The following is a 21,748-nucleotide window of genomic DNA, read 5'->3' as shown; positions in this document are numbered from 1 at the left end:
TTGTAAGCGTTATCATCGCCTAGTGGCGATGCTGTTATTATTATAATTTTGTATAAGCGATGTCCGGAGAGGCAGGTCCGGGCGGCGAGCGCGATTTTTATTTTTTCGCCAACGATCAAGTCTATTTATGGGCCACTCGCTACAAGGTCCGTGGCAGCATAACCAGCCGCGCGCGGTGGTGGCGGCGGTGGAGTGTCGTATACCTACTCACTTGTATAGTTGTATAATATAGTGTGCAGTTGCGTTTCGAGCGGCCGGCGAGTTTGTCGCGTGTGCACACGGTGTTCACATGTCGTGGTAAATAATATAATTAACTGCAATAATAATAATAATAATAATAGCATAGCAAAAAATCACAAACACACAACGTTGTCGGAAAATATTATTACCGTCTAATAATCGATTGTATATTTTTAACTCCGCGGTCGTGTGCGATTCGATCAAAAAACTTCCGATAGACGTGCAAAAAGCCAAGTGCCGTCGCGTACTATTGCCTTCGTTCTACGGTAAACGCGATCTCCGAGATGGGTCGAAAGTTCCCGTTGCTCGAGTCGTTTCTGGGTTTCCCGCTCAAGACCGGAGCCATCATCAGCGGCGTATACGGAATAGTAATAGAACAACATCTACAATAATAATAATAACAACAACAATCGTTTCTTTCGTTTATACATTTTATAACATTATTTTAACGTTATTCATATTATAAGTAATTAGTTACGTATAAAAATATAATAATAATAATATATTGAGCCTAAAATGCATTAAAACACTATTAGGTTTAATATACCTGTCGTAGATACATTATCACACTCATACACCGCTTTCCGGCAGTGTGTTTATTATTAATCATCGTCGTATTATTAAACTTGTCACAACACCAAAAGTCGTTAATACCGTTTAGGTTACGCCTAAAGTTCAAGGGCGACACTAGTGATGTATATTAGTCACTATTAAAGGGCACTGCAGCCAGTGACAGCAGCGTCTGTATAGCACGACCGTGGTTTGAGTTCGTTCCAGTTAAACAGAAAAACAGTTTTTATGACCTACATAGTAAAAAAAAAAAAAAAGATGCTCAGTTTATCGTAAACGTTATTTTTAATAAACCAATTTTACTCGTTTTCTGTTTAAGATGATGTGCGAATTTGCTTTAATTCGTACACTCGTCATTAACACATCCATCATTACTGAATTAATAAAAATTCTTACACGCCTAGCCAATATCCATACTATTTGATTTTTTTATTTATAAAATATCTTAACATAATGCATATATTATATGTGTAGTGTGTACGCAGGTACCTGGTTTAACATTATTATTGTTTAATTGAAATTACGTTACAATAACAGTGACCATTGGACATTGATGATTGACCACATAATTCACATAATTGTATAAAGATTTTAATTAGTTAGTAAAAAATAAATTAAACGAAGCAATCATCAAGTATAAATTTACCCAGGTACTTGATTCATTTTCCACCAAATTCGCCTAAATAAAATTGGTCATTAGAATAAGTATATTATTATAAAAATCACCATGTTCTGACACGTTGATAAAGTTCAAAGTTTACTGTATTTAAAGTTACAAATAATTTTTTTTTTTTTAAACAACAGCGGTACATTTGTGCATTTGTTTGAAAATACTATTAAAAATATTTCAATATCATACCTACACCACATTCACATTTGTAATAGTTTGATATCGTTAAAATTAACTTAATTAGTCTAAACAAAAAAGTTTTCTTTAGACTATTTGTTCTTTATAGGTTCTATACTAGATATTAGTATTGATGCATCGATCATTATGTTTGCTCATTAGCTTAAAGTCCATATTCTAATAGGTATAATTATTATAGGTATTTAATTTGATAATGTTATACACATTACACATTCGATATAGTTTATTAATTTATAATCAATAATTGAATATCATAGTTCTAAAATATAATTTTAATTTACTCGTGTAATATACAGGGCTAGTAGTATAGTACTGTTATTAAGGGTAACATTTTATTTTTAATTATACAAAAATAAGCTCAGTAAATTATTTTTATATAAAAAAACCTTGTAATTTGTACACTTGATCATTGTCTTACCTCGATTTTAATTATACATAGAACTCATTTGTTTAACTAATTGTCGTTTTATATTTTTTAAACTGTTAAAAGTACCTAAGTGCGTATAATATATTTGACGTTAAAATTAAATTTAATACTTAACAATTGATTTATATTGCTTACGACTTACGAGTTATGACATTATTTGTTATTCATCAACTTGCCGTTTATCATATCTACGGCTTATCTACTTACTTAAAGTTTTGACTTATAATAGGTGCAACTTAAGAAGGAAAATAAAAGTGAAATTAATACCAAACTAAAACAATGTTTCAAGCTCTTCACTAAGTAGATATGTCTTATTACACAATGTTTAACTTAAAAACATAGTATGAAAACCTTAGTATGTAGTTGTATAATACCATTAATACCTAAGTAAAGTTATAATATAGGGAAGGTATTTGAGTCGGTTAACTGAAATAATATTCATATAAAACCAATTTCATTGTTTACATTTAATGATTACGCTAAAATGTCTTTGTTTATTCGATATTTTAACGTTTCCACGGTAAAATATATCGACGCCAAATTAATGTATAAACTAATTTTTTTTTATTTTCAAAATTCCACGTAGGTATTCAATACATAATAATAATATGTAATCAAATATAGGTTATACTTGTATCAATCAAATCTATAAATTATTATTAACAAACTAAACTACTCCAATAGTAAAATCTCACTTAATTCTGTGTTATTATAGATGAATGTTATCGATAACAATATATGTTACGTATGTATATAAATATATAATAATCAGTATAATCAGTAGCACTATAAACAATAAAATTGTAGAACCGAGTATTTGAATGAAAACATTACGCATACAGGTTGTTTCAATAAAAACCAAACTTTGATAATTTACTAAAATATTAAAATTACACAATACCAAATATTAATCTATATCCATAAATTACTAATAATAATATTATAATAATAAATCGATATTCGGTTCATATTATGTCGAACATGGTTGCACTTTTGTACGCATTTAAACAGATTTTATTTTAATTCACGCTGATAACAATTTTTCGTTAATGCTTTAGGTATTCAAACTAATAATGCAATACTTATACATTATCAGATTATCCATATTATCTGAGTATACATATGCATAGCAGGAAAAAAGAATGTTTGATGAATAATATTAAAAACAAAAAGCATGAACATAAGAAACAATAAATTGTACATAGTAATATGTTTTAAACAATTGTATATAAATCAAATACTCTATTAATAAATTGGAACGTTAAAGGAACGAAGATAGGCTACTGTTTTGTCCGACATGTAGTCATGTAGTTTTTTTTTATAAATATTTCATAATATTTTGTACCGCAACTTTACGAAATAATTATTATTTACGTAACAATAATTATTCACTATAGGCAAGTGTATACAGTAAACATACTACATAGGTATAATATTATCATTAAAAATATTTCTTTAAATGTAGTGATTATTTAATTAAGCCGAAGAAACTTTTTATAATTTTAAACTTTTAATGGTTAAACTTTTTTTTGTATCTATCAAATATATATATATTTCTAATGCTTTTAACGACCGTTAAGGGTATGGCGTTTCCGAATGACATTTAAAATACTTTCTGAATATCGTGCATAAAACCTGTAATTATTTCGAATTGTGTTAACGAATTTTATTAAAAGCTTTAAGTTGTTAATGGTTACCATTTATGAGTTATATTATAATTTACAAAATTATACATACTGTTATTATTTTGAAATAGCTTTTAGCTTTCCACTTGAAAAATTAAAATGAATCCTCTCAAAAATTATAACCCATGTAATAAAAGTTCTGTAAACATAAAATTTAATTTACTACCATGTGGCGAAAAGTGCATACATTCTAATTAATTTAATAACCCACTTTACAGACTTAAATAAAAACTAAAAAGCATACACATTACTCTATTAATAAAAATTTTCAAAAATGTATTTTAAAAGAAGAAAAATAATACATAAAAAAAAAATCACTGATCTTAATATTATTAAATAAACATGTAGTAACAAAGTTTTTAAGATCTTTAAAAAAAAAATACATCAATTTTTTTAATTCTTCAGTGTAGGTACGCTGAATATTTTATTTTAATTAAAAATGTAAACATAAATAACTAATTTAATTAAATATTTAGCACTATACATTTTATAAATTGGTTTAAATTTTTTATCCTTTATTACAGACCTATTGTAATATTGTATTCTTGTATACAGTTTTGTCAACCAAAAATGCAGTGCCTCAAATTATCTAATTTTCGATCTACATATAAACCGGTCTCACCCGTCGCACTTAGATATATTACGAACATGGGGAATTAAGCAAAAGCCTCACATTTTCTATCTTATAGTAATCGATTTTTCTTGTTATTTGGGGATGAAAATATCAATCGATTTTTAATGTAGGTACTTAGCTGCTCGTAAGAATAAATAAAAATAATATATTTTGTTATTGATGTAGGTACTTAAATATAAATTTTAAGATTAAAAGATAAAAAAAACAAGTTGATAATTTTGAGCTGTAAGAACATGAACATAATGTATAGAAGTGAACCTAAACATTCACCTGTATCAATACAGAAATATGGAATAAGAATCCATCAACTTTTTTTTCTATTAGGACAAAATGAACATAGATTCTGTCAGTACTCAGTACATATAATTTTAAAACAATATATCGATTTGCCAATTTGTGAACTACTTTGTCGAACCAGGAAAATACTATGTGGAAAATATTAACTTCCTGATCAAAAAGTAAAAATCGTAATTTTAATCAGTTATTGTTACTAATGACATAATATATAGACACTATTGATAAAATTTGATTAAACAGTTTAAGATTATTTATAAAGCAACGTATTACAGAGTGATGAGTAATTTACAAAGAATGCTCAATTTCATACCAATTTTTTCCCTAAATAATTTATTCAATTTTTAATTTTCAAATTTTTTATAAGGACCATATTTTTAATTACTTTGAGTTTTATACAATTTAAAGAGTATCCAGTGGCAATACTGACTTATTTTTTCAAATGAAAATCACTCTTTTTTTCTTGTAAATTATGTTAAACAGATGACTTTTTTTGAAAATCGCTGTGTATAAATCAAAATTTTATGATGCTGCTATTGTCAAATAAAGCTGAGGAGTAACCATAATGAATAACACTTGTAAAAAATAAAAATTGGTATAATTGGCAAATTCCATAGATTCTTAAAAATATATATAGATTGTACACACTAATGACTATAGCGTAGGTACTTCTTACAAATATAACCTACATAATAACTTAGCGATCACAATATTATAGTATTTAGACGCATAGATTACGCGCAGTCCTTCTAACACTAATTTTACACCAAAATTTTTCTCAGACATTATTTTAGTACACGTACATTAAAATATTTTTTTTTATTTAAGACTGGATAAAAAGAAAAAAATTTATTAGACTAATAGCTTTTAGGTATGTTATGTGTGTGTTATAGTACATCGTGTATTATGACGCGTTACAACAGTACAGCACGTTTTTTATATCCACATACTTTACTATTATTGCGTATTTCGATATTCTGCCAGTTGCTCTGCGAGACGATAACAAGTATTATATTTAGCATAGTAAGCACGTCGATGGTTGATTGTATAAGCGTATACAAACGAATATTTGTTTGTTCGGTATACATGTATACAGTATATGTATATAATATATACTATGTTTATTTATTTATCATTTAGGCACTATTATACTAACGACGAAACCAATACTCAATAGTGATTAGCAGATGATGGTTTCTCGTATACACGCGGCTGTATGCCTGTGTACAAGACAGAACACTCGATGAAACACTTATATGTAGGCACGCGCTATTACGCCGGTCCATAAATAGTAATTTTTAAACGAATTTTTATGAGGGAAACTGACGTCTGGAATCAAATATTATAAATTATAATATTAATAATAGAGGTCAACCACCAGATGTATTAATAATTATATTTTCCTTGGCACATATTCACTAAAATGTTACAATATTTAGGACGATGAAAATGTCTTTTTAACTATACGACCAGACGGTTCAACAGAACATAATAAAAATAATATAAAATTATTACATGTAAATATTTCCAAAAAGAAAATGCAAGAAAACATCAATATTAGGCACATGCCGCTTAATAGACAATCGACGGTTTAATATAATTTATTTTATCGATTACCATAATCCTATTTAGAAACGAACGAGTAATGACAATTACAATAAAAGTTTTGACATATGCGGTGATTGGATCACATTTTAAGAAATGGGTCCTGGACTTAGGCACATAATTTTAATGGAAAACGAATTTGACATTTTAGTGGGTATACTAAAAATGTACGAGGAAGATTTGTGATCACTTACTATAATACAGATACTATACACATCAATCACTGAACAATAATTTGTGTAATATGCGTATGGTTCTTTGGATAAATATTAAAACTATTACATTTAAAAATAACATGCCTGATTACGATAAAATAAAGATTTATTGATTCCATTGAAACTTCCTGATTTGAAAAAATGTATAAACCTACTCGTCTATTATGCCTAATAATTTCAAATATTATAAATTTATATACGATAATAATATAAATATAAAAATAATATAATTTTAAAGCGAAATCAATCACTGGCGTTGTCCACTGGGGGATAATATTATTATGCACAATAGCAGGTGGAATCGATATTATAAATTAATGCGCACGTACATTTGTAAATAATATTGTATACAAATCATTATAAAAATATTTAAATGAGTTTAAATTGTCAATTATTGTATAATTGTGATTAATCATTCATCACCGTTGCTGGATATATTTGTTTTTAATTTTTATGGTTTTTTATTAGCGTGTTTAATGGTAGATGCTAAATGTCATTTATGAGCAAGTTAGTGTGATAGGCGCTATAGCGTTTTTGTGGATCGTTAAAGATGCTTTATTACATCTTTAAATAGTAAAATTTATTATACTTATGCCATTAGAAAAAAAAAACAAAACAAGTTTGGCATTGAAAAACATTTGCGTATTACTTTTGCATTTATTTCTATTATATTTTATACGCCCATTCCCAACAGATTTAAATATTAAATCGAATATCTGATTAAACATATACACTTCTTATATAAAATTTCATCGATAGGTAATATTATAAAACTACCTTTCTAATAAACAAATGCCTGGACATTTTATTTACATTTAAATCTACCTACATAATATCGGTTAAATTTTAATACCTACTCATATTTGAATATTAAATAAATGATATTTAAGTTCAATGTCATAATATATCGTAGTATGATAATTATATTAATTATTGTTTATTATTATAAATAGTAATAATTAACACAAATAATATGACATAAAATAGTTCGTAAGTTTTTCTCAAAATACCTATGGTCGATGCAGTATGAGTATTATAATAAGTAATAACGTTTAGAATCTTGCTTATTTCTGCATCCAGAAGATAAGATAAAAAGCTAATGTTATACGGCTTTTATAATAACAAAAAATTATTAAAAGGAAATAGTTTTAAAATTAACTAATAAATATCTAATATGATTAAAAGTTACATTAAAGTAAAACTTTTTAGATTGCAAGTGCATTATAAATAGCGTATAATATTATGCTTGAAGAGTTTAACATTATAAAAGGAAAATAGGGTATACCTATATACGTAAAAGTAAAATTCATATTATGATTGAATTTACCGTAAAAGTCATCGGATAAATGAGTTATCTATAATATTAATCATAGCAGAAAAAAATGATGTCTGGTTATCTACATATAAGAAAAAACAACAATTAATACCGTGAACAGAGTCAATGTAAGAGATATCATAAGTCTTACGTAAAAATTTTCAAAATTTTTAAATTAACTAACTCATTTTAAATAGGCAATTAAATTACAATTAAATTAACTAACAACTTATTTGAAACGTTTATTAAATGTCAGTGTACGCCTAATATTAATATAATACAATGACACGCAAAAATGTGAATATTTTCCTTTCAAGCGATCAATTCTTGTTCAACGCCTGAAAACCTTGGCCAATATTTTCACGAGCTATGAACTATGTTGCACAACCGACTAATTCCGACAGTTTAAATTATTTTCGTTAATTTTTTTTTATTTATTATTTTCGGGCTGGTGCAAATATATTCTTGATGGGTAATACGTTTCATGGTATATGTAATTTGAGCAGTACCGCATTATACACATCCAATAATATTGATGATGATCTTCATTAAGTTTATTGCATGATTCGAAATATCCAAACAGCAGTGCGAAATAATAATAAATAAAATGAGATACATTACATCGCATAATATGTAGTTAAACAATAATAAACGTGTTAAAAATATCGACAACAGAACTAATGGTATATTAAATCATTTTTGTAGTTTAATAAACGAAAATTTTAGAAAGGGTTAAAGTCTACATTCTTTCAAAGTATTCTGCTGGACAGACACAAAATTATATAGGTGTTTATCTCATAAAGGACTTTAAGTACCTATTGAAAGTACAATTTTTAAAATTGTACATTACCTTTCTTTCTGTTGATTGAAATAAAGAAAATATTGTTATCATCTGTCAGTTAAGACCCCAACGATTTTAGGTTAATTTAAACATATTTTCGTTGATCTGTGAACATATTACATACCTACCGAAGATGCAGTGACGATCCGAATAGTGCGCCCCTACATTAACAAGTAACAAGAGTTTGAGTTTTGCATAGACGTTTGCTATTTTTCGAATTATGTTAATTAAATGTATGTTTCTTAGCCTAAAAGCTAGAAAAAGCATTATTTTTCATAAGTTTTTCTAGCAGCAGTTAATAGTAATATGGACAATTTATAGTTAGCACAATTTGTCTTTAACTTTAACATTTTAAATGTAACATTAGGTACCTATAATACATGTGGTAGTGTTTTTATTTTGTTTAATCGGCAATTCCCTAGAACTAATACTTTTAATTTGAAGTTGAGAAACCGCCACAGGCCGTATAACCGTATAGGCCGGCGCACGCCTATGATTATTAGTAATTTAAGATTAAACATTTTAATTATTCTTCTGAAAATATCATTAAAATTGTCTATATAGCAATAGGAAGTCATACGTCCTCTTAAAATAATTCAATTTTGAAAATCTAAAAATCTATGAATGTTCCAAGTTGGAACTTCCAAGACAACTATTCTACCTTACGACTGTATATTTACGGACATTGGTATACATAATATTAATTTTACAACACTTACCATATCGGCGGACGCACACCAAATGGCTAACGTTTTTCTTGTTTTCTTTTTTCAGGTGATTGCCATCGTTACTGTAATTCTGATTTTGGTGAAGGACATCAAAATACAGACCATTGTCATAGATTTCTTACCCAAATCTGTCGGTAAGTCTGTATTGCCAAACAATTTACTAATAACTACACTATCAAATCATAGTTAAAAAAAATTCTTTCTCAAGTGTAAGTTATAATTCAGTTTTTTCATTAAAAAATAAAAATCCTTTTTTACTAGGTTTTACCAAGTCTAAATTATTTTCATTAAAAATTAAAAATATCTAATCATAATTATTATATTGATTTTATTTTCAGTACAAATCATTGTTATTATTAACCTGCTTATGACAGTATTGATATCATTATTGCTTTTGGCTGGAATTTTTATGGTAAGCAAGTGAAGAGATGACGTAAAACAAAAAGTCTACAGAATGCATTTTCATGATGATTATTTTATTTTAGCGAAAGAAGATATTGATGCTTCCTTGGATAGTACTAACGATCATGTTATGCATTGGACTAGTTATATCTGTGATATACACTAGCATTGACTTCTTAATTCATAAATTCTATTTCACTAGCTTTGGGGTTCTAGTGGTTGGCTTACTGTTTGTGTGTAAGTATATTATAAATTAAGCCATTACATGCTAACAAATAATATACATACACATACCAAAACTCATGATGTTTTACAGGTGTTTACGTGTATATGTGGTGGGTGGCCTATAGTTATTATCAAAAGATCAAAGAAGAAGATAACCGGACACCATACACCAGAACACCTTACTATGGTTGAAATATAAAACTACATTTTTTTCATAATACTAAATGTTTGAACAATAATCATGCAATGTTATTGCCAATAAGATTTTTTTAGACATGATGAAATGATTAACCCTCAACATTGTATATAATAACATTGTATGTGTGTGTACAAGTTATATTATCTATTAGTTTAAAAGGTTGTTTTCTATGTTAATTTTTAATGCACTATTTATATATATATAAATATACATATATATTTTTTTTTTAATTTATAATATTTATAATATGTATATAATAAACAATTTAATAATATACCCACAAAGTTAAAATAATATAATGTTAATTTTAAATAAATGTTAAAAATGTGTATATTTGGAATGCAAAACATTAAATTAATTAATCAAAACTTATTAACTCTGCAACTTGGGGTTGCTCAACTTTGGGTTGCTCTACTTGGTTTGGAGCGGACGGCTGTGGATTTACTTGCTGACTAGGTATTTGGTGTGCACCATATTGTCCCATGTGAACTGGTCCCCCATAAGGCATAGTAGACATCTGACCCAACATTGGCTGTTGATGTTGACTGGGTATCATTGGCTGTCCAACGGGAAGCGGGTGTTGTGGTGGACCCATATTTGACATTTGGGGTTGTTGATGACCTGGCATCATGGGCTGTGTGTGTGAACCAACAGCAGGAAGTGGTTGTTGGTGCATGGAACTCATTGATGGACTAACTGAAACCGCTGAATTAATCGTGCTTGTCATAGGTGCCATTCGTGGTTGATAAATAGGCTGAGGAATATTTGAGTTGACTTGTGAAATGTTATTGGACTCATTAGAAGGTAAATTTACTGGTTGGTTGTTTAGGATTGAACTTGGATTTTGAGGTATCATGTGTCTTGCAGAAACGAAACCTACAAATTCATAATTATTTTTATTATTATAATTTACTCTATCCAATACTGTACCTTGAGGTTGAGAAATGTGTTGAAAATGAGCCGGTTCTGTTGACTGTGGATACCTAATACCATTGTCTTGTATTTGAGACGACATCAAAGAATCTATGAAATAATAAGGATGACAAACTATTAAGATTTGTATAAACATAATATATTACACTTAATAATATACTAAATAGTTAAAAATGAATAATATTATATTATAATTTATAACTGGTAAACTAAAAATATAAAATCAAGATTATTCATAAATAACTCAAATAAGTTAATTTAATTTCTTATTGAAACTACTAAACTTTTTAATAACTGTATGTTAAATGTTTATATTTTAAATTATTATGATAAACTCTGAGCAAGGAAATGCAAGGAGAGTAGATACAATAATAAATAAGATCACGGCGTAGAAGCCAAATGAAACAAAACCGAAAGAACGATCAAGACAGCAGTAAAGTAACCAAGTCGAAGATGATTGTTGGATAGAAATTTTAAATTTGTGGCAAGGTATAGTGAAAGCAACCATAAGTTCAAATAGCTTCTAATAAGCCAAAAAAATTCTTTCTGTTACTTACTAGGACCAGGGGTCATGTAAGGATTAGGTGCAGTAGGCATACTTGGCAAAGAATTGGGGCCATACATATTACTATTAAGATAGTTTTGTCTCTGATGTTCCATTCTCATAGCCATTTCTTGTTCTTGTTGTTGCACTTGTTGAAGAGTCATTTGATGTTGATACTATAAGACAGCAGTTTAATAATAAAACATTTTAATTCAATATAAATCAAAGCTAAAAGAAAATTACATGTTGATACTGTTGCTTTCTTTGTCTCAATACATCCAATTTCATAGCTAACTGAATCTGCCTCTGTTGTTCAGCAAAAGCAGCTTCTTGTTGAATTGCAGCTCTATGATCATCTCTCATTGCATCTAGTGCAGCTCGTGTGTCTTTAACTTGAACTAATTTGTCTTGTAACCTTTCAAAATATACTAAAGAAAAAATATTTTTTGTTTATAAATTAATTATTTTTATTTATTTTTGATTGTACACCTCAAGTATGCATTTTATTCAATACCTCATCTACTTATTAAATTAATGAATACTGTTCTTGTACTATTACAGTTTAACATAATATAACTAGTTATAATTTCATTATGATTTTGGCATTGACCAATAAGACTTTGTGAATTTCCAATCTCAGCGACAATAGTCTATACTTACACCTTTTTTCATCTTGTTGTTGAATATATTGCAATAACTTTTGGTGCATAGGTGTAATCTTGGAGTAAAATGTCTCCAACGAACCACCATTAATAACAGTTCTACCTCTGCTTAAATTAGATTTGATACGATTAACAAAAATTTCCAACTGTGATTTAACAGAAGTTATAAACATTTCCATTTCCTCAGAGTCATCAGGTTGTTCAATATTCATAGCTGGACTAACTTGATTGTTTGGTGACTCAATGGTATTCACCTAAATTATATAGTAGGTAACTTAAGATTAATATCATCTATAATTTATAATTATAAAACATCATGAAAAATATACATTTGTTGAACCCATTTTTGTTTGCATTGCCTTAGCTATATTTCCAATTTTCAGACTTTCCCAGTAAGAGCGATTTAAATAACGTGCCAATTCAGGATCATCTTCAGCCTCAACCTCAACTTTTTTCTCATTCTGTAAAAAAAAAGTAAGATAACTAGTATTTAACAAAAGATACAAATTATTAAGTTTAAAACTTATTATCTTACTACTGGTGGTGAAGAATATAATCTTGTAGCTGGTATTGAAGTAGAATTCATAAAAGGTATTGCCTATTGGAAAATAAAAATTATTAAACATAATACAACATTTTATTGCTATAATTTTTATTTTTTGTTAATATATAAATAATAAATAATTAAAACTTATTATTTTCAAGTGAATTTACTTTTTGTTGTTCTGCTTCAGATTGAGATAAAGCTAATGCCAATTGTAATTCTTCATCTTCTCTTAGTTCTTCTTCTGTTTTTCTATTAGCTGCTGGTATCTAACAAATTAATATATTTTATTTAAAACATTAAAAAAAAAAAAAGTTTTGAGGATGAATTTAATATCAAACTCAGTTATAATTGAAAAATTATTTCTTACTATAATTAAATTGATTAATTAAAGCGGCGGTTCCCAACCCATGCGGGCAGCGTAGAACTGGGCCATGGACCATATATTAATAGTATATAATATAATATATTAACATTTAATTGTACAAGTTAACATTTATAGATTGCTTAAATTCTAGGTTTAAAATTTGATTTAAAATGGATAATAATAAAAAAATCTTAAGTTTATAACCTTAAACATATTAAAAATATTTGAAATTATGATATCAGAAAATTATTTTCAAGATCTTTTATAAATTATCATCTATTAAAAAATAAAAAATTGTTAAATTCATAGTTTCAATGAAACTGATCTGTGAAGCAGTGGCTTATTTTAGTGGTTATGAACTATGATTCAGAATTGGATATAGGATGGATGAATGGATTATAGGATATTGGCAGATTGTATGAGTTAAACAATGTTACTTTGATACATAGTATAACTTTTTAAATAAATCATTATCTACATTATTTATTGAGAAATGGTGTTAGACATTCAATTGATTTGTCAAAAAAAAATACCTAGGTCAATGCATGATAATAAAAGATAATAATACAAAATTGATTCTACTGATTTTCAAGGACAAAAATAAAGAAATGTTTTTAGTTTAATCATAGGCCTAAGCTTTTATGCCAACAACTTCTAAGGCAAACTATCAAATAATAAATAAACCTTACTTGATTTTGTTGAGCCAATGAACTAGTAAGATATTCTATAGGTAAATCTTCTGATCCTTTGTTCATTTGCGGTCTAAATTAAAAATTATAGATAAATAATAATTAAATATGAAATAATAAAATCTATAAATAAAAATATAAAATAGTAAAAATGTAGAAGCAGTATTCATAATTTGTTATGCATAAAATAATTTAGAGATGTTCTAGGTAAATAATTTATCATAAACCAGTATATGTAGAATTAGCTGAATAATGTTTACAAAATAATTGAGTACTGGCTGACTAGCGTGTTTAAAAGGTACAAAATATTAGCTGAATAATAATGTAAATAAAAAAATCAAGTTCTGAGTATTATCTGAAATATAAATAATATGATGTTTTTAAAACACGAATACCAATAGATTTTAGACAGGTATAAAATTCATATCTGATACTTAGCAATCAAGTTATTGAAAGGCACCCAGAATATCTCTATAAAAAATACTTTATAAATTAAATTTAACTGAATTTTGTACTTTTGTGATTTTTCAAAGCAAGCTTCACAAACACGCACAGGTTTCTCAATACCAAATTTTGGTAATGTACAAGATCGTGATGAACATTGTGCACAGAAAACTTGTCCACAAGCACGACAATGATGCTAATATAAACAAAAATATATATCCACAGTAATATTAATTTATATACTATTTTTAATAATAGCTTTAAACAAAACAACTTACTTTACGTTGAACCATTCCAAATTTAACACGACATCTATGACAGCAATCAGAATCTTCCCAACCAGGAGCTACATCTGAACTGAACATAGCATCACTTTCTTTAAGCACAGGAAATGTATAACCTTCAGCTTTCATTATGTTAACTGTATCCTGTCAGAGAAAATAAAATAATTAAAATAATTAAAACAAACAAATAAATTTAAATATAAAACATCATGTTCAGTAAAACAATACTTCTTTTTTATGAAATACATAGGTAGATAATATTATAATATAAAATATATATTATATACAGTCAAGAAAATTTACCTGAACAGCGCAATATTTGGGAATAGCTCGGAAAGCAAATGCCCAAGTCTGTAATAGTTCAAGTAACTTGTTTTTAACATTTTCATGTGGAGTAGTTTTTATAATTTCTCTTATTTGTTCCATAAAAGGTTTAGTTCCAACTTCATCATGTACTAATTGACCACAATTTTTAACACAACATTCCAAAACCTAAAAATAATATATTATTACTTTAAAAAAAAAGATGATAATTTTATTAAAAAAATAATACTTACCAATAAGCTATACATAGCTGTATGAGGATTTGGACTAATTAGTTTTTTCTTGATGGCATTGAGAGCAAATTTTGGTCTGAAAGATATTATTAATATGTTTAATACCTATTAATGTGTTTTTAATAAGTATAATTATATAAGTAATAAGTATTTAAAATCCTTCAATATTTTTAAGATGAAATATTTAAACTTTTTATTTATTTCTAATATACTTTTCAATTATATATTAGATATTTTATGTATTTTCTATGTTACAGAATTTAATAGTTAACAATTTAAATATTTCTTTTATAAATTATAATTAAATATGTATACAACATTCCTATATACATAAAATGAATACTTGGAAATTATAGTATATAGTAATACAATATCAGTAGCAAAGTATCGAACGATAATTTTAGAGACAATTTTTTTTAAATACCTAAGGGGTTGAGTCCGCTAATTATAAATATAATATGATACTCAATAGATCATTAAGAGGACGTTATACCCGCATGTGTTGTCTGTCTTACCAATGTAGATCATAGCAAATTTGCGTTCAATAGAACACATTTTGTGATGTTAGCTTTATTATTAGAGTAAATTTACCTATTATCAAATTTAAAGATAAGAATATTATCTAGAAAATGTCATATGCTTTTATTGATATTATCATTTTAAAGTGAGTTATAGCTATGTAAAATATTACAACTTTAAAATATTCATAACTCACCTTAAAATGATAATATCAATAAAATCATATGGCATTTTCTAGATATTATTTTTACCTTTAAATTTTATAATAGGTAAATTTATTCTAATATTAAAGCTAACATCACAAAATGTGTTCTGCTAAACGCAAATTTACTATGATTTACATTAATAAAAAAGAGACAACACATGCAAGTATAACGTCCTCTTAATACCGATCTGAAATATAATTAATTGAATTATATCAATTTATGTAAGCCACCTCCTGCCATTTTTGCGTCTATAATAGTGGGTCCTTAAAGTATTTTTCTTTGCCTCTGGAAAATTTGTATTTCATCACACCACTAACAATTGGTTATTATTTTATAGGCCTATTAAATTCTAAGTCACCACACCAATATATTTTATTTAAAACGCATATTCATTAGAAGGGGTATGTATGCAAAACCATATGAAAATTCATCTTTTTGTACATATGTTGACTGGACATAATTCTGATTAAAAACCAATGCATTTCTTATCTTATATATTTTAATACTAAAATGTATACTTGCATATTCTATATAAATACATAAAAGTTAGTTGTTAAAATGTAGTTCAGTTATAGTTTTTTTTATCTAATACAATAATTATTCTAGTGTTGATAGGACTAAAACAGTACTTATCTATATTGTCTGTAATTTTCTTTTAATTGTATTCTAATTAGTTATTGTAAATTGTAATCATGGTATCATTCACTAACTATAATCTACTAGATATTTTTTAGATAATTGTAATTAATAAAATAATAAAGAAATAAGTAAATGGGATGAAAATAATAAACTATCAGTATAGATATATGTAAATGTACTATGTATGTGACTTGTCAGAAAGGTTTTGATATACAACAATAAGGTACAAAATAATCAAGTTTTAAACTTACAAATCTTAAAACATTTTTGTATTACTTTATAATGGTATATATTTCATAACAAGGTTTTATTCAAAATGGTATTATTACATTACTTAGGTACCTACCTAACAATAAATAAAATGTAAACATGAAACTAAAAAACTATTATTTTTTATGTATAATACATAGAAAAGACTATATTATGTATTTAGAAAATCGTTTAACAATTTTTTTAAATAAATATCTCGATAAATATAATACTTTTAAAATGTTGGTTATTATCAGTTTATACTATATTTCTATTGTTTTAAATGTTGATATTATTAAATATATTAAAACAACAATTAAATATAATTTCACTTACTGAACATCTTTTTGCCGTATTGTATCACATATTTCTAATGTTGTAGGCCAGTCCGCTTCTAACAACAAATTGCTGGTAACTTTATCTGTAAATTTATATCAAAAATAAGCACTGTATTGAATACAATAATATAAGTATAGAATCATGACATTTCAACTTACCGAGTAGTTTTTCAAAATTCGATTTAAACATTTTGTTCACTGTGATTTTCAGTACGTGTTAAAAAAAAATTAGAAGTTATATTGCTGATGGCGTTTAAGATGTTTGTATAACGAACTAAAATATTACAAATAAATATATAATTTTTTTTTGTACGTAAACTATAAAGTATTAATTAAACTAAACAATAAAAATGTGTGTAATAATATAAAATAAAAAACAATAAACATAGAAAAGATTAAAGAAATTAAAAAGACAATAAATCTATGACGAAATCACGAAATGACAACAGCGAAGTCGGGAATCGTTTTTTAATTCGCTGAACCTTGTCATTTATCAAGTCGTTATCAAGAACAGTGAGCCAGTCGTCACGTCTTGTCACCGCCCAGGCGGAGTTTTTATAATGTAATAGATTTGGATTTTGGATATTAAACTATTGTCGGTTGTTTGGATAAAAACAAAGGACATTTACCAGAAATTTGTTTGCTGACAAATTTTAATTTAATGGTTTTTTTGTTTATAGACAACATTGCATGATTAAATATTAGAAAAAACTTATAACCATAACGTTCGTATAGCATATGATAGTTACATTTTTTTGTTTGAGAAACGGCAACACTGCATACCTACCGAAGGCTTAGATCATAATCAGGGACTTAGTTCATAATATTATTATACTATGTGATACCAATACTTCGTGGTTCTTACCGTGGGGATACAGTAGAAGAGGGGTACACTCAGTAGAGTAGACCGATCGGCTGATTGAGTGTCGCTTCAATATTGTTCTGTGACAGGAATTAATATATAAAAGTTATCTTAATTCGTGTTCTATGGAGACACTATATTATTATGGGCTATGGCCGTCGTCACGGTGTAAAACAAAAACATGTTGACAGTATCAGCGACAGGTCACTGAATTCGGTGTTCCATATGCGCATCGCCACGAAACTTCTTGCATATTTATCCATTGATAAATTGGTGCTAAGTGTAGCGTGCGATCTACCCGATCTACCAGTCTGGTTTTGGTGATAGCGATTTGTGAACCGCTTAGCATTACCCAAAGATACTATGAGGAGGTGGGCTTTGAGCTTACGTGTATTTCAAAATTATTTACTCGCATATACCTAAAAAAAATTTAAATCTAAATCACATTCACATATAAGTAATACGTTAAGCACAAATGGTGAATGATTTTTTTTTTAGCTATTCTCTATATTCGGGGCAGTAGATTATCACGACATTACGCGTATAAAATTATATTTTCGATTAAATTAATAAAATTATTGTCGTCCAATATTTCAAGGAGGAGGCTTAGGTTCGGAAGCCCCCCTTTCTACGACACTAGAAGGTTGGAAAATTTGATGACGTGAATCCTCAAGTCGATATATCTAAAATTAATTACTAAACTTTTGAAAACTAATAAAAGAAAAATTATGTAGAATAAAAATCCTATTTTATGTTATTACTGTCTCATTTTTATAAAACAATTATTATAAGTATTTACTATTTACCTTGTACATAGGCATGTACGTAAGTGGAAATGTGGATATTGGACGACTATACTACTAACTTTATAATTTAGCTTCTTTTAAACAAAATTCTTTAAGAACATCAGCAATTTAAGGTTTGATCAATATTGTAAATAGCTTGTTACCTATTATTTTATATTATTATAATACACCTATTTAACATAGGTAACTTAACTCGTCTTTACGGGGTATAAAAAAATTGTTCAGCTTATTTTAGGTATTAAGCATATTTTATAAAAGAGTTAATTACTATAGCAATGCTTTGTGAATTTGTACTGAGGAATATTATACATCTACAATTTAGATTCTACATGATGCTATTATCAATGATGATGATATCAATTTTAATTTAAATGAGTTTGGTCTTTTAGAAAGATTTCTTATAAAGTATGTACAATGTATCTAAGTATGGTTAAGGCCTATTACGTATATGTATACAAATGATAAAATCCATTTTAAATAATATAATGAAACAAATTTTCAAAAATTATATGGATTTCACAAGATGACAAAATATGTAACTTTTGGGATAATCATCATCAAACGATCAAATATCAAATTGTAACCTTTTAATCCATAATGACAGGATAATTAATCGCGAATTCTTTCTTGGGATACCAGATTTGAAATTTTGATTTTCTAAACAATTGGGGAAACAGTAGGCTTCGATATAATAAAATTATGTAAAGTATTTAAGGGACAGTCAAAAGAAAAATTAATTATAGAATCAGTTCCATATATTATGAAGTAAACTACATGATTGTTATTTAAATCTGAAAACAACATATAAATTACTACAACTAAATTATCTATCGAGAAAATCACAGTTTAGGACATGTTGTAAAATCACATTTTTTCCATCCATCAATAGTTAAATTTGTTAATGGAAATTTTTTACAACCACATTTGCATTGGAAATCATCTGTATCCAGGTTTTCTATACATAATCTGCTATAGAATTGTTCTACATAAGTTCCCCGAAAAATCAATACAATTATATAAATAATAATTTAATAACAAATAACCAAACACTACATACTATAATTCAAACTATGTGAATAACCCTGAAATGCTGATACAAATTCAGTAAGTATATAATTTGTATTTTAGAAAAACTACGTTTTAATATCAAAATTACTTAAAAAAACTTTTAACTATGAGCAGGGCTCGGGACTTAAAGCATTTGCTTACTTTTATGGATTGACTTAAAATATAGTAGAGTGTTATAGAAGTATGCATGACACATAAAACACGTTCAGTTATAAAATTTGAAAGTACTTTTTTCGACGATTTTTTTAAATGTATGCTTTTTTCTAGTTTTTCTGATTATTTTTGCTGTTTTGCCAGTTTTTCTACTTTTTACGGTTTTATGGTTATGTAATAATTTTCATAATATGTATACCTATGTATTATAATTTTTATTTTTTTATCAGAATTTTTAAATTTATTCAATAACAGATATGTAATATTATATGTATTAAAGTAAATTAAAATTAAAGCAAAATATATAGTAAAATAAAATTTATAAATTTGTTATTCATTTTTTTTCCCCACTTCGCCTACAAGATTCATTAGGTTATAAGACTCATTTTGTGCTGATCCAAAAGTGAGTCTTATAAGCGGCACCCACTGTATTACCTCCAATATGCGTTAACTATACTAAATAACCAACTAATAATTATCAACTAAAAAGAAAACCTATTAAATACGCATTACTAACTACATATTATGTACTTTAAAATTATTAATTTATAATACAATAAATATTTTATTATTTTAGTATAATAAACCTATTTTGATTAGCAAATATATTAATAATATTCTCAATACTAGTATTAATATCTTTCTCAATGTATAATATTGAAGAGTTATTAAATTTTTAAATCCGTCGCGACTATAGTCTGTATGATATTATGTTGTAATAATTATTATATTGATTAAATTTCAGGAAAAAAATATTTTGTAAAGTTCCAAGATTTTGGTAGTTCTTGTAAAATAAGTCCAACGTCCGGCTGGCCACATGACTTTGAAAAATGTTCAATAATTTTTTTTGGGGGGGGGGGGCTAAGCCCCCCAATCACCGCCTATGGACACAATTCGTGTTACTAAAAAAAAAAAAACTGTAGCATGCAATTCAGTATTTGGGATACAACTCGTTTGCAGCCAAGTATACATAATCGGTAATCGTCAAAATGTCGGAAATATCAAAAAGAGTAGGTATCATTATCGGTTTTTGATAGGTTCTCAAATCCCAATTTAATTTTGAAACCCCAATACTGGTGATTTTTAACAATAATAGATAGCCTTAGCATAATTATAAAACTAACACAGTTATTACCTAGGTAGACTTTATAAAAGAGTATGATATTAAATTATTTATTTTTTATTTATTAATTATTATGTATAATTGTATCCAATATCTATACTTTTAAAGTTTTTAGACTTAATTTAAAAATCTATTTGTGTTTTCTACGTGCTTTAATTTTACTTAAATTACTGTTTTTCCCTATGTCGAACACAGGCCTCGGTAGCGCAGTAGGCAGCGCGTAAGTCTCATAATCTTAAGGTCGTGAGTTCGATCCTCACCCGGGGCAATTAATTTTGCACATTTTATAATAATATAGTTATTGTTTAATAAAGAGGTGTTCTAATTATTATTTTTAATAATATTAAAAATATTATATTATATTGTTATATTATTATTATTATATAATATTTTTATTATTCTTTTGTTATTTTTTTTCGATACATACTTTTAAAATGGCGACTTCAATATTAATACAGAATCTAAATATATAAAATATATATATTATTATATCTTCAAATTTGAATATTTATG

At 26.8% G+C, this 21,748-nt stretch overlaps 2 protein-coding genes and 1 non-coding gene across 3 annotated transcripts; 2 read left to right on the top strand and 1 right to left on the bottom strand.

The window, feature by feature from the left end:
* The first annotated feature begins 232 nt into the window (after positions 1–232).
* Positions 233–10,431, top strand: LOC113549553. The gene is made up of 5 exons (XM_026950910.1): positions 233–608; positions 9,469–9,556; positions 9,761–9,834; positions 9,908–10,061; positions 10,141–10,431. Exons 1-5 carry the CDS (start codon positions 525–527, stop codon positions 10,239–10,241), a joined length of 501 nt encoding a protein of 166 aa, XP_026806711.1. The 5' UTR covers positions 233–524; the 3' UTR covers positions 10,242–10,431.
* Positions 10,432–10,519: 88 nt separating this feature from the next.
* On the bottom strand, positions 10,520–17,623 carry LOC113558710 (hepatocyte growth factor-regulated tyrosine kinase substrate-like). Its single transcript, XM_026964224.1, has 15 exons — positions 17,383–17,623; positions 17,222–17,306; positions 15,273–15,348; positions 15,019–15,207; positions 14,710–14,859; positions 14,503–14,627; positions 13,988–14,060; positions 13,102–13,200; positions 12,923–12,985; positions 12,717–12,848; positions 12,386–12,641; positions 11,969–12,153; positions 11,739–11,901; positions 11,179–11,271; positions 10,520–11,124 (listed from the first exon to the last, which is right to left on the bottom strand). The coding sequence occupies exons 1-15, from the start codon at positions 17,411–17,413 to the stop codon at positions 10,607–10,609; spliced, it is 2,238 nt and encodes a 745-aa protein (XP_026820025.1). The 5' UTR covers positions 17,414–17,623; the 3' UTR covers positions 10,520–10,606.
* A 3,807-nt stretch (positions 17,624–21,430) lies between these two features.
* Trnam-cau lies at positions 21,431–21,503 on the top strand. Its single transcript has one exon. It is a non-coding gene; the product is annotated as a tRNA-Met (tRNA).
* Positions 21,504–21,748: the final 245 nt, after the last annotated feature.

The sequence above is a fragment of the Rhopalosiphum maidis genome, chromosome 1, assembly GCF_003676215.2.
Source record: "Rhopalosiphum maidis isolate BTI-1 chromosome 1, ASM367621v3, whole genome shotgun sequence".
In the NCBI taxonomy this organism is placed as follows: domain Eukaryota; kingdom Metazoa; phylum Arthropoda; class Insecta; order Hemiptera; family Aphididae; genus Rhopalosiphum; species Rhopalosiphum maidis.
Note: the sequence above shows the minus strand (reverse complement) of the source record. Positions and strands in the feature narration are given on the sequence as shown.